This window comes from Gorilla gorilla, chromosome 8, assembly GCF_029281585.2.
Source record: "Gorilla gorilla gorilla isolate KB3781 chromosome 8, NHGRI_mGorGor1-v2.1_pri, whole genome shotgun sequence".
Lineage (NCBI taxonomy): Eukaryota > Metazoa > Chordata > Mammalia > Primates > Hominidae > Gorilla > Gorilla gorilla.
This window is the reverse complement of record NC_073232.2, coordinates 57556147-57570069: the sequence shown is the minus strand read 5'-3', so window position 1 is coordinate 57570069 and position 13923 is coordinate 57556147. Positions and strand designations below refer to the sequence as shown.

At 33.9% G+C, this 13923-nt stretch overlaps 1 protein-coding gene across 2 annotated transcripts in view; it reads right to left on the bottom strand.

The window, feature by feature from the left end:
* Window positions 1–4036: 4036 nt before the first annotated feature.
* IPMK (inositol polyphosphate multikinase) overlaps window positions 4037–13923 on the bottom strand; it is a 79865-nt gene continuing 69978 nt past the window's right edge. For both annotated transcript variants that reach the window (XM_019034311.4, XM_031015696.3), the window contains exons 5-6: window positions 11772–11853; window positions 4037–9219 (exon numbers count right to left, since the gene is read on the bottom strand). In XM_019034311.4, coding sequence (XP_018889856.2) covers window positions 8597–9219; window positions 11772–11853 — 705 coding nt within the window. In that variant the 3' untranslated portion in view covers window positions 4037–8596. The remainder of the gene's footprint in view (window positions 9220–11771; window positions 11854–13923) is intronic.

The following is a 13923-nucleotide window of genomic DNA, read 5'->3' as shown; positions in this document are numbered from 1 at the left end:
GTACTGAGTTGGTAGAAAATAAGGAAAACCAGGGTTTGAGTTTTCCAGGGAAATACAATGAAAGGTATAGGGCTAGAAAGTCTGTGGTGTTGTGTATGGGAGTGACTATAATGAAGGACTTTTGAATCCAAGTTGTATAAGGCTTAAAATAAGAACAGGAAGATGATGGACAATGCAAAGGTTAGAACCAACGCACTGGATCCTTGTGGGTGAAAATAGTAGAAAGAGGAAGTTGAAAGTATAGGAGGAGATAGAGTAGGATATTAATCAGTAATGTCTAGGGTGCCCATGAGAATGAGTGGCTGAAGTTGGGGTAGAAAATAAAATCACTGGAAGTGAGGAGGTCAGGGACTGAGAGGTCAAGGTATTGGAAAAATCACCTATGGGTACAAAAAATCATCAAGAGTAACTTCAGAAACTGGAATGTGGAGTAGGAATGTGAGCCAGGTACTGTGTCTGACATCACTGGAGGGGCTATGCATAGATGACTGAAATAAGGAGGGAGAGCAGGTACTTCAGAGGAATTTGTCTTGTTTTGTTAAAGGAAGGAGTAGGAATAATGATGATTCTGAAAGTGGCTACAGAACATCTACCACCTCCTGGCCTGACCTTATTTAAATATGGTGAAAAAATAGCCACTGTTTACCTTAAATATCTCCTTCTGAAAATATAAGGAATTGTGCAATATCTTTTGGAAGGATTATTATAAACAGTTTGAGAACACCATAATACTTGAAGAAATACACTTCAGTTATTTGCAGATTTGTTATGTGGAAGCTTCTAATATGTTATCTGCTATTTATGGCTTCATCTCAAATGGATAATATCATATTTCAAAAACTCAGATCCTTAAGCACTTTTTTGAAAGCAAGGTCTCTACAAAAGCTATATGGAAAAAAGTAAAAATTAGCCTGGAAAAGCTACATAGCACATATTTGTGTAGTAACTGAGCACAGGTCTGATTAATCCTCCTACTTAAGATTAGGCAAATTTACTTAGAGCTAGAGACTAGAAATTAGGGATAAACACACTGACATGTTTGGATAAGGCCAGAGTGCTAGATGTTGCCATTTTTCAAAGAAGATTTACTAATTTTATTATCCCCAAGAAATATATTCAAAACCAATTATTACATATGCAAATGTACATATTATTACCAATAATAACAGGGTAAAAACTTAATAGTATCCCCTCTGGGGAAAAAATGAATGGGAAGTTCATGGGAAAGGGACATTATAAATAGGCATTCCTCCTAAGACTTTTCACCCTCTTTGGTACATTATAAAGAAAAAAAATACAGGGAGAAAATGACAATGAATTAATGTGAAATTCTGATTTAGGATGATGAAAATCCAGCTAAACGGAAATAAAACAGCATATTCAAGTTCATCTAAAAGCTGAACTAAAACTACTAGATCTGTGAAAAGAGTTTCAACATTAACTAGTGAAATGGTGTTTACAACACATAGTAGAAGATATGCATTCTTTTGCATAATTTGTCATAGAAGCGAACAGTTTGTTTACACTTGAAATAAAATCAGTTGACATTGATCACCAAGGAAGCTCATGAATAAGACAACATTGCTTAGGATACGAAACCATTCTCCAAACGATAACATCATAATTTAAAGTGGAAGATGGCAATACTCTAGGACTGCCCAGCGGCTCTACCTAGAAGAGGTAACGGATGAAAGAAAAAAAAAAGAAACATTTAGGGATTTTAAAACTCGCATATGCTGCTTGTCCTGCTGCCTCTGTTCTGATCCACAGAATTAAATATCCACATTGTCTAACTTGTTCTGACATTGCTGCCCCATAAAGCCATGGACTACGACAAGACAGACTTTCTTGGTGCCCTGTGTGAGTTAATCTGAGGTTGGAGCATGTGGTTGATTGTACTGTGGCTTCCCTGCATCCACACCCTTCTTCAGTGTCCTCCCACTCTGACTCTGGATTCAGCAACGGTAGCAAACTTAAACAGAAACTTGAAACCTGTTTGCATGTTTTCAGCTTCTTCTTCTGGACTCCTAACTACAACTAAGAGAAATGCCTGGGTTAGCCTGCTGAAATATGAGACACATCGTCCTACCCGCACCACCAGATGACCTGCCAGCTGATTCTAGAGACATAAGTCTAGCCAAGATCAGCAGAACTGCCCAGCCAACTTGCAGATCCATCCAAATAATAAAGGGGGTTAAGACTTACGCTGACACTTCGGGGTGTTATGCAGCAATAATTGCGGATACAGTGCTCAGGCTAGTCCATGATTTAGATTGATTATCCCCTCCACCTCTGACATAACTTGGGTGGGTCAGGGCCAACCACTATGAAGAGTGGAAACTGAGAGTTAAAACGAGTAAGAATGAAAAGTTATGGTATTACAGTTTCTTTATGAATTTATAAATATGAGGATGTTCTTTGAACTGGATTCAAGCCTCGAAAGCTATAAACTAGGTCTATTTACCTGAAGTCTATGATCTTTAAAGTGTATGAGGTGAGACTGGTTATTCCTCCGTGCACTATCTCCACAAGATGCTTCCACACTCATCATTTTCCTTGAGTCCATTCCAAGGCACTTTAACAATTTATGTTAACTTTCATTAAATAATAATTTTAAAGACCTTCCTAGCTCCTCTTAGAAAGACTTGGTTTTCAACATTTCTTGGCATTTGAGCCAATTGTACCATGTCATTTACGCCCAAAGCACCTCTAGAATGTTGTCAGATGACAACTACAATGTAATTAACAAGCATATGCAGATTATTTTCTTAGGCTGGCAAAGTAGTAACTATTTACACAGAAATAAAAAAAGGCCAATGGCACAAATAAAAGAAAATAGCAAGTTTATCATTACAGGACTCCCAAAACTTGTTGCAGGAGGCATGGTTTAACGTCCTTGACATTAACTTTCCAATGAACTTTTTCTTCCAACTAAGTGGCCAGAGTTATATTAAGCCATTTCTGGCTGTATTTTCTTCACATTCCAAGCCCATTTCCTTTTCTGTTGCCAGCACTCTCTCTTGGCTTTCCAACAGCTCTGGTTGGGCCTCTGTTCAAGTGGTAGTGCACACCCTACCTCCAAGGAACTTGTTGCAAATCTTGTTAGTCAAAAGTGTGGTCCATGGACCAGCATCAGAGTCCAGTCCAGTCTACTTAATCAGAATCTGCATTTGAACAAAATCCCCACGTGATTATTTTTACCTATAATTATTTTCACTTTTTATTCTTTCTCTTTAGCTTTTATTTAGTCTTTACACTTAGCTATAACTTGGGGACTGTGGCAGTGGGGTTCCATGTTAATCTTTTCAGCAGTTAGGCAGCTTATCTTAATCAGGAGGGAAAAAACTACTAGATCACATAGTATTGCTCCTCCCCATGGCATTCACAAAGAAGCAGGCATTAAGGTGGAATTCAATACAACCTTCTTTAGCACTATGATGTTATAAACCACACTCTCTTCTTCCTCTTGCATACTGTAGAATGACTTCTCTATCTTCACAACCCTGCTGGATATTGAGAAGTCAATCATAATTCCACTATTTTATCCCACATTGACATGTTTTTTTTCTCTTCCAGCCAGTATATATCTTGATAATAGGTACTGAATCCTTTTTAACTAATAATGAAAATAATAACTTGGTCACTAATTCCTGAAATTTCGAATACATGCAAAAAAAAAAAAAAAAAACCTTACCTACTTAAGCTTAAGTTACTGCATTTTCATAGCCATATCAATTTGTTTCTCCTATGGCCCACTTCTCTCTTCTAGGTTGATTCCAAAGATTTGTTTATGTGACAGAAAAAATAAATATCCATGGAAAATGGTTTACATACTTTATCATTTCCAATGTGTACACTTAAAAAAAAATCCCTTCCCCAATTTGTCTGAAAGTATGGATCTTTCCACTGATGCACTTTGTCATCTTTGATTCCCCAGTGATTCCTATAGTTTCTGACACACAACATTCAAATATCTGTTGAATGAATGAGTTATTTTTAAACCACCATGTTAGCATGTTACAATTAATGAAAAAAGTTCCAATGCAAAACATTTTAATAGGTTGTCAAATATACAGTTATTAGAATTATGTAAATATCACTTATAAAAATTGGTATATCACATTAGATGATTCTATAAAATAAAGACACAAATCACACATTGACAATAACCCCTGCAGTCCAAGTATACCCCCACAATAGTACAAATTACAAACACATTTAAAAAAAAACCCTAAAGACATTTATACATTTAAACCAAAGTAACTGTGACTAAATACATTCATTCATCAAGTACAGTAAATTTAGCATTGCTGCTTATAGTCACTAATAACACAATTTTAGGTGCAATTTCACATGCTTTCATAAATCTTCCAGTACAGTTCCCACAGTAAAGTGTCTTTGTGCACGCCATTTTCATTTATATGCAGGTGCATCATACATCATACTTAAAACTATTTCACTTTACAAACTGTTAAATTATATTTAAGTGGACAGTAGGTAAAAAATTTAAACTTTGATAACAAAATCTAAAATTAAAGAAAAGTCTTAAAAGCCTATAGTGACTTGTTTATTTGCATAAATAATATTTTCACTTAGTACAGGCTATTAATATAAGTAATGAGAATTTAAGTATTAACTCAAAAAAAGATAGAGGCTCCAAACTTTTCTAAGAAATTAATACATTTTCAAAGTAATAATATAATCAATCTGTAAGTCAAAAGAAATTTCATATTCATTGCCAAATTTAAAATACCAGTGATGTTAAGATTGAGGCCTAAAACTGTTGTACTAAATTGTAAAATACAGTAAAGAAGATGCAGCTCATTTGCTTGGGAATATGTAATGGAATGTTTTTCACAGTAATGTTTATGTTAAACATTACTTTAAATGGACAGTCTAAATAAATGTACCTTTGCCAGCAAGGAAAGTGAAAAATTAAGGCTTTTTTATGCTATCTGTAACTAATACCCAAACTTAAATAGAGGTTACAATACTGTAAAATATTACTTCTAACTTCAACTATTGTTAGATGCTTCATTTCAACCCCACACTTATTATCTTATTTAGATGCCTATTTTTCTATATCTCTATTTTAATTAAGTCCCCAATCCCACCCCATCCAAAGAGAATGCTGAAAATGGTTAGGGCCTTATCCGTTTGGTTCACAGTTGTAATACTGGGGGCTAAAAATGCTTAACACATGGCATAAATCCAAGGAATATTTTTGAATGAACTAAGAAGCCTGGCCTCCAAAGGCAACCCTACTTGTTTTTCCAAAGCATTAACAGATAATTGTTACCTCTTTAAATAATCAGATTGACAATTATTAAAAAGGAATCGATGTTTCCTAGGCTATGAAAACATCAAAAACATGTAATAGAAAGGGTAACTGAGGGTACAAACATATCAAATCAAGACTAAAGGCACTGGAGAAAGAAGGTAAGCATTATAAACAATTTTTAAAGCAAAACAAGTTTTAAAGTATAAAATGCCAAACTACTAAGAGAAAATGTACTAAAATGACAATGCTTTACCATAGTGGACACAATTCCTGTAATTTCACAAACAGAATTCTTGCGTTGTTCTATCGTTTTCTTTCATCCTACATCTTCTATAATATTCCAACCCCTAAAAACAAATGTATTTTCAGTAGCGTGAAACAAAAAATTGCAACTGAAGTATCTGTGGAAATTCCTTTTTCTTAAATGATGTTATAAATTTGATACATAGACTTGATAGACATAAGAACATCATCTTGGAAATCATAAAATACCAAATTATGCTCAATCAAAATACAGACAAAGGTTCTTCAGTTGAACAGTTTAGAGCCCCATAAGAGCAAACTGTAGTGTAAAGAGGAAAAGTAAGTACAATCTTTCCAGACACACAACTAATAATGAATACTGAGTTGAAATACCACAAGCTCCACATTAGAGCCATTTAATATACACATTTTCATAACTGTTTCTTGAAAAACTATTTAGATAAAATATTTAGCATTTATCATTGATTTTAATTTATTTGAATCTATGCAATGTCTATCCATATTAAAATATCAATTAATGTAAATATTATAAAACTATTATACAATTTAAATTTTTATTAGAGAAAGGTATTATTCACATCCACAATTTCTTAAAGTCCTTTTTAAATGAGTGTATTCCATAAGAAATACACTAAAATCATTACTTATGTTTCAAAGGGGAAAAAAAACTATGAGAATCCTATTAACCCAAACTATATCCGTATTATGCTTATTTCTTAAGCATTTACATGTTCAAATATACTTGGTGAATAGCGATCATTCATCCCCACAGTGGTAAATTTCAGCATAATATTAAGTGACCGAGAGAGACTAAGATAGTCACATGTAGATTAGATAAACAGATACTTATTCTGTTATACCTAAGCCTACTTATAAAGCAACATAAAATGAGCATTGGATAACAATGATAACAAATGTAAACAAACAGAATTAAATGTTAATCCCTTCCCTGAAAAACAACAGATAAAAGGGCTTCTTGCTTTATTAAAAACAAAACATGATCTATTGTATCAAAAAGGTAAGACATTGATTTTACAAAATTATATTTCCAAATACAGATAAAAAAAATCTTGAACATTAATTAAGATTTTATTGAGCTAAAATGTGCAAAAAATCTGACAATACTTAAGTTTATTAAATTCATTGTACATAGGTTGATATCATCCCATACAAAAAAAGCCTCAGTATCTTGTTAAGATTCAAAATAGTGTTTAATTATCTGAGCTTAAGATTTATTGAACCACTATCCAAATAACAAAATCCATATTGTAAAAGAAAAAAGTAAAACTAAAAATTTTGATTATTATGACTTGAAATTCATTCCCATTAAAACATAAAACTATAGCCAATATCCATTCAAAAAGTGAAGAAAAATTGGAAGTCCCTACGATAAATACACCAATTCTAAATAAAAAATTAAAATCAAATTTTGCTATTACAAAATGAACAAGATCTTTTAAGTTATTCAGGATTAATAGATTTACTAAGGATAGAGTTCATAGAGCATTTAGTTGGTACTTCTGTTTGGACTCAGGTATTTGCAAAGTGCCCTCAGAGAAGGCTGAGAAGGTAAAATAAACATAAAATTGTGATAATTTTCTCCACACCACAATAAAGGTGCTTGGATTTAAAATTTCAATTTGTAACTCCAGAAGAAAAAGAGGAGAAAGAATTTACAACCCCAAAATATTTTCCAGGAATATGACAAAACTGATAACTACCTAGAAATGTTATTAGTGAATGGAAGTGCAAGTAATGATAGCATTAACATCAAATCTATTTGAAGACTCAAAGTTTTAAATGTTTTAAATGACAAATAACTAGTTGATTTTTTTTTAAGGTGGTGGGTGTGAAACAAAGATAATACAAATCTAATTTTTCCAGGAACTGTAGCACTGCCCCTGTCCCCATGAAATTAAGTTACAATTTCACTGGTCAACATAATATAAAACTGTTTTGAGGAAGAGTGAAATAGAAGCATGAATATAGATACGCACCAAACCCTATATTACGGACTAATTTACACACAGTATTTTTGATAACAACCTAATTAGATATTGTCTTTCATTGCTTACTATAATTCTGAGAAACTGTTTTTAACAACATACATTTACACTACCACTTAACTAAATGGGGACATATAAATACATAAATTTTTAAAGAAAAAAATTCAAGTTATTTAGAGGAGAAATAAAACTTCAATTATTTACTTTTTTGAAGCTGCATTTAGATACAAAGGTATATGGTTTATGATACTTTCACAATGTAATAAATTTATATTCCAATTTTCTCATGAATGAAAGATTGTAAAGGAAAATATTTTGTTCCTTGAAAATAACATCTCTCTTCCCCTAACCCCAGTAAGGACAATTAGTGTGCCCTTAATTTCAAGACTTTGTTGTTGTCATCCACATCAATTGTCTTTTTCATGAAGTATAATATTTTGAGAGAGAGATGTAAAAATTAAAGAGAAAACCTGCTTTTGGAATGCAACAATTCTAAATCATTTCACCAAGAAGCACCCTTTGATATGCTGGTCTGAACTTTTAATATAAAACCTAAACAGTACTTATTTCTGAAGTAGAATTTTCTCCAGTTTTAGTAACTTCATACATAGCAATACTAAGGACATCAACCTGTGCTTTCGAGATTTTGGTAGGTGTTCTAATAATGTAATATTTTAGATATGGCTCATTGTCAAGGCTGGGTGGACAGAGATTTCATGAATTGGCTACGGAAAGCTAACTAAACTCTTAATGACTGAATAATGGTTTGCATTTTGCTTGAGCCAAAAAAGATGTTTAAGCCATGTACCACCACATTCCCTGCTTAACATTCCTAAGTTTCTTTATTCTTCATAGTTTTCTAATGAACAAATAGTTAGTTTTCCTGAGTAAGATTATAAAAAAGTTAACCATTCTTCCAAAAGTATAAAGACAAATAAAATGTCGACTCACAATACAAATTTTTTACATAGCATTAAGGTGCAGATATTGACTGCTCCTCTTCATTATGATTGGCCCACCCCTTAAAAAGACTGCAACAGAGGATTCAATTGTCTAAAATACTTCGAAGTACAGAAATTAAATGCTTTAGCCCATAAACATATCCCTCATCTATTGTGTTGCTAGGGAACACATGAGCAAAATCTATCATTCGCACTTCTACTTCAGCAATCTCTTGGCAACCAGTGGGAAGATGGTAGAAAACTTTTTCCAGTTGGGAAAGTACATTTCCATTTAAATGTTCCTGTGACATGCTTTTCCACCCATTGTCTTGCTCCAGATTTTCAACTTTCAATGAAGTCTGACTGTGATGCTTTTTGGTATATATTTTCCTGTGACGCGCATACATCTTGGACAAGCTTTTGCCCACTGAAGACTCTATTTTTCCATTAGCTGTGGAACTTAACACATGAAAGTTATTATTGTACTCTAGTACTTCTGTGTCTGACAGTTGTCCTTTGGACAAAAACTTTTCTGCCAAAGTTCTGTCATTCAATTTTGTAGTGGTTGGCTGAGATGAACCTTCATAAACAAAGAGTAATGAACTTGCATAAAAATTAAGCTGCTTCTGGTTTTCAAACCACTGCAGAATTTTCTCAATCTTCTGAATACTGGCAGCAATAGCATCTTTTCTTAAGCAGTACCCATTATGAAAAAATCTGGAGACTCCTATAAAAAAAAATATGAGCGTTATAATCAAATTATGAAATAACTATTATTTGGGAAGTAAACTCATCACAGAATTCTCCAATATTTTCCCCATCATCCCTTAGAATTAAGTGAACAGTTAATCCTAGAATTCTAAGAATTCTAGTCAGATATAGAAGTCTGACCTCAGCTTGATTTTTGGTGAAGATGCTCTTATTAGAAAACATTTAAATGACACTAATATAATATGAAATATCCTATTTAGACAAAAGGAAATTTATTACAGGTAGACTCGTAGTTTACTTCTCTCACTATATTCGCTTAAGAAACAGGATTCCAGGCTGGGCACGGTGGCTCACGCCTGTAATCCCAGCACTTTGGGAGGCCAAGGTGGGCGGATCATGAGGTCAGGAGATCCAGGCCATCCTGGCTAACATGGTGAAACCCCGTCTCTACTAAAAATACAAAAAATTAGCCGGGGATGGTGGCGGGCACCTGTAGTCCCAGCTACTCCGGACGCTGAGTCAGGAGAATGGTGTGAACCCGGGAGGTGGAGCTTGCAGTGAGCCAAGATTGGCCACTGCACGCCAGCCTGGGTGACAGAGCGAGACTCCGTCTCAAAAATAAATAAATAAATAAATAAACAAATAAATAAATAAATAAATAAATAAATAAATAAAAAATAGGATTCCAGGCCGGGTGCGAAAATAGGATTCCAGGCCGGGTGCGGTGGCTCACGCCTGTAATCCCAGCACTTTGGGAGGCCGAGGCGGGCGGATCACGAGGTCAGGAGATTGAGACCATCTTGGCTAACAAGGTGAAACCTCGTCTCTACTAAAAACACAAAAAATTAGCTGGGCATGGTGGCGGACGCCTGTAGTCCTAGATACTCGGGAGGCTGAGGCAGGAGAACGGCGTGAACCCAGAAGGCGGAGCTTGCAGCGAGCCGAGATCGCCCCACTGCACTCCAGCCTGCGCAATAGAGCGAGACTCCGTCTCAAAAAAACAAAAAAAAAAAAAGAAAGAAATAGGATTCAAGACTTGCTCTATTTGCTATCTTGAGCAATTTTACAGTAAAATTACTTGTTCGGGCTGGGCACAGTGGCTCACGCCTGTAATCCCAGCACTTTCGGAGGCAGAGGCGGGTGGATCACCTGAAGTCAGGTGTTCAAGACCAGCCTGGCCAACATGGTAAAACCTCGTCTCTACTAAAAATACAAAAATTAGGCATGGTGACGCATGCCTGTAGTCCCAGCTACTTGGGAGGCTGAGGCACGAGAATCACCTGAACCTGGGAGGTAGAGGTTGCAGTGAGCCGAGATCGTGCCACTGCACTCCAGCCTGGGTGATACAGCAAGACTGTCTTGAAAACAAAAAACAAAAAACAAAACAAAACAAAAAACAAAAACTTGCTTATTAGAATCTCATTTAGAGCTAACTGAAACCTAGAGTCAAATTTAATTATTTTTTAATGGTACCATTACTAAATACCAAACCATAACTCTACTAATTTTCATTTGCTCTCAATAATATTGATTAAGTCAATTTTTCCAAAAAGTTAAGCTCACTTTTGGGAATAGCACTTTCCCACGTTAGGTCTATTATTGAAAATTGAGACCTTTAAATGTTTTAACCTATCAGATTATTAGGCCTTTTCAAAAACTATGCCTATTTTACCATACTTGGGAATTTATAGGTATATATAATTTGATTTCTGCTTTCAAATAACTTGTTCCCCCAATTTGGGACAGAAACTATTAAAAGATATATTCAGATATGACTAAATTATTAGCCTGGGAAAATATTTTTTAAATAGCCCAGCTGAATGTTATTTTGTTGTTGATTAAGTACTCCAAAGCAAACACTAATTGTTAAGCTCATGCTATGGATGTTTGCTTTCTATATATAAAATAAGAATTCTTCTACAAACTTTTTACACTATGCATAAGTTCTTCTCTAAATATCTTAGTAGAGCTAAGAATAAACTTGTAATATAATGTTATTTCCAGGAATCTAGGATATTGTTGCTTTTGTAGTATCTTGGCCGTAAATATTTTAGAAGCATGTATGTATGTTAACAGATTTTATTTAAATCAGTTTAATGCCACTTAATTATTCATTATGTAGCTCTAGAAACTTACATAGCTCAACTACACATGGGAAAATTCAATAAAAATACATTAAATGCTACAACACATATTTTAAAGCCTCTTATGTAACAAGCAATTTTAATATACTATGATCTATAACGTTTACTTACAAAATAATTTTATACACAACCTCTAGTTCCAGTATTGAGTTAGATGGCTGGTACACAGCTGTTCATTTTTTTTTAAGTATATTAATAAGAAATAAATGAAAATGTAACAGAGGGCCATTCATAGTCCCATGGTCTTGATGTATTATGAACCAGGGCTTATGGTTAATCCAATTCTGTAAATCTAAGTTTCATTATTATTTAAAAAATGTTTATTATGAATCAAATCACTTTTCCAAATGACAACTAAAGCTGAAATAACTTTAGAAGTATTTTAACTGTTCAATCATAAAAGCATTAGTTTTTTAGTCCTTACCATCCTTTATAGTTTCTTTTGTTAAGCTTCTTCCGTAATGCTGGTTTTGTGTCTCATAGCTATCGGAATGAACATGATAAACCTGTCAAAAAAAGCAGTGAATATTAAAAAGCTAATACTCCTTGACCATGTGGGGTTATCCCAGCCACAAGGGTGGCTAAAGATGAAATCTACTCAGGTAATTCATTCTAATAGATTTGAGAAGAAAAAAAAAATCGCAGTTATATCAATGGATGCTGAAAAGGCACTTTACAAATTTAACATCCACTACTGATGAAAACTCTTCGTAATATAAGGATAGATGAATATTTCCAATATGATAAAACTATCTACCTCAACCTACCAGTAGTTAGTCTCAAGTTTAAAGGAGAGAACTGAAAAAGCACTTCTTTTAAAATACAAGAAGCCTTCACAAAAATATTTTATCATGATGTCTTTTATATTATTATCATCTAATATTCTGGAGTTCCTAGTAAATGCAATTAGAGAGAAAGAAATTAGAGGTATAATAATTTGGAAAGGTGGAGATAAAGTTAATACTCTGAAGATAATAGTTGTACACTGGAAAATAAAATTAAAGACAAATACAAATAATAAAATATATGACATGGCATTTGAATACAAATTAGTAAACAGAAAATAAGCTTTCTAAACACAAATAACTCATTAGAAAATGTAATGAAAGACCCCATTTATAAAATGTAACCCCCAAAGAACATGAAAATAAGCTAGATAAGTAAAAGATGTAAAAGAAGATATCTTTAAAACATTCCTAAAACACACACCTATGTTCTCAAAAAAGATTTAGCATAATAAACTATATCAATTTTACTTAAATTAATCTACAACTAAAGTGAGATTATAATAAAAATACCAACTTTTTTTGGTTGGGGGAGGGACGGAGTCTCTCTCTGTTGCCCAGGCTGGAGTGCAGTGGCGTGATCTCAGCTCACTGCAACCCCTGCCTCTGGGATTCAAGTGATTCTTGAGCCTCAGCCTCCCGAGTACCTGGGATTACAGGTGCGTGACAATACGGCCAGGTAATTTTTGTATTTTTAGTAGAGGTGAGGTTTCACCATGTTGGCCAGGCTGGTCTCAAACTCCTGGCTTCAAACGATCCACCCGCCTCAGCCTCCCAAAGTGCTGGGATTACAGGTGTAAGCCACCACGCCCGGCCTCAACAATTTTTTTTAACCATAAGCCAACTCTGAAGTTCACATATTTAAAAATAAATAAATAAATAAGAGCCAAGAAAAGTTAAAATAAGATTAATAAGGTAGAACTAACCTTGCCATCCTACCAGATATTAAAACACATTTTAGAATCAAACATATGTGAGAATTTAGTATATGATAATGGGATTTTAAATCAATGGGAAAAGATTATTAAATTGTGTTAGTCTGATTAAACAGTGATCAGGAAAAAAGTAACTTGTATTCATACCTGATATCTTATGTCAGGATAAATTCCAAATGTATCAAAGATTGAAATGATAAAACGGTCCCCGAAAACATACAGGAATCCTTGAGTAACTGATAATAACTAGGGACAGCATTTCCAACTAAAACTCAGAAATGTCAGTTGGTTCTTTCTGGTAGATAATATTTGTACATATTTATGGGGTACATGTGATATTTTTTTACAGGCATAGAATGTGTAATGATAAAGTGAGGGTATTTAGGGTATTCACCACTACAAATATTTATCATTTCTATGTGTTCACAGTGTTTTTCCCACGCAGAAATCAAAAGAAAAATAGAGAAAAAAAAACTGTTTGAAATTTATTTGATGAACAAAGGACATGTTTACACTTATGGGGGAAAAAACAAGAAACAAAGTGTTTAAGGTAGGTTTTGTAATAAACATATGTGCAGTATTTGCATGTTTAAAATATCTCTGGAAGGGTATATAGAGAAAAAATAAGTATAATATGATATCTTGTATGGAGGCAGACTATTCAACTGTACAGGTATACCTCATTTTATTGTGTTTCACTTCATTGTGCTTTACAAATATACTGCATTATTTACAAACTGAAGGTCTGTGGCAGCTTGAGCAAATCTATTGGTGCCACTTTTCCAACAGCATGTGCTCATTTCATGTCTCTGTATTACAATTTGGTAATTTTTGAAAATTCTCAAACTTAAATATC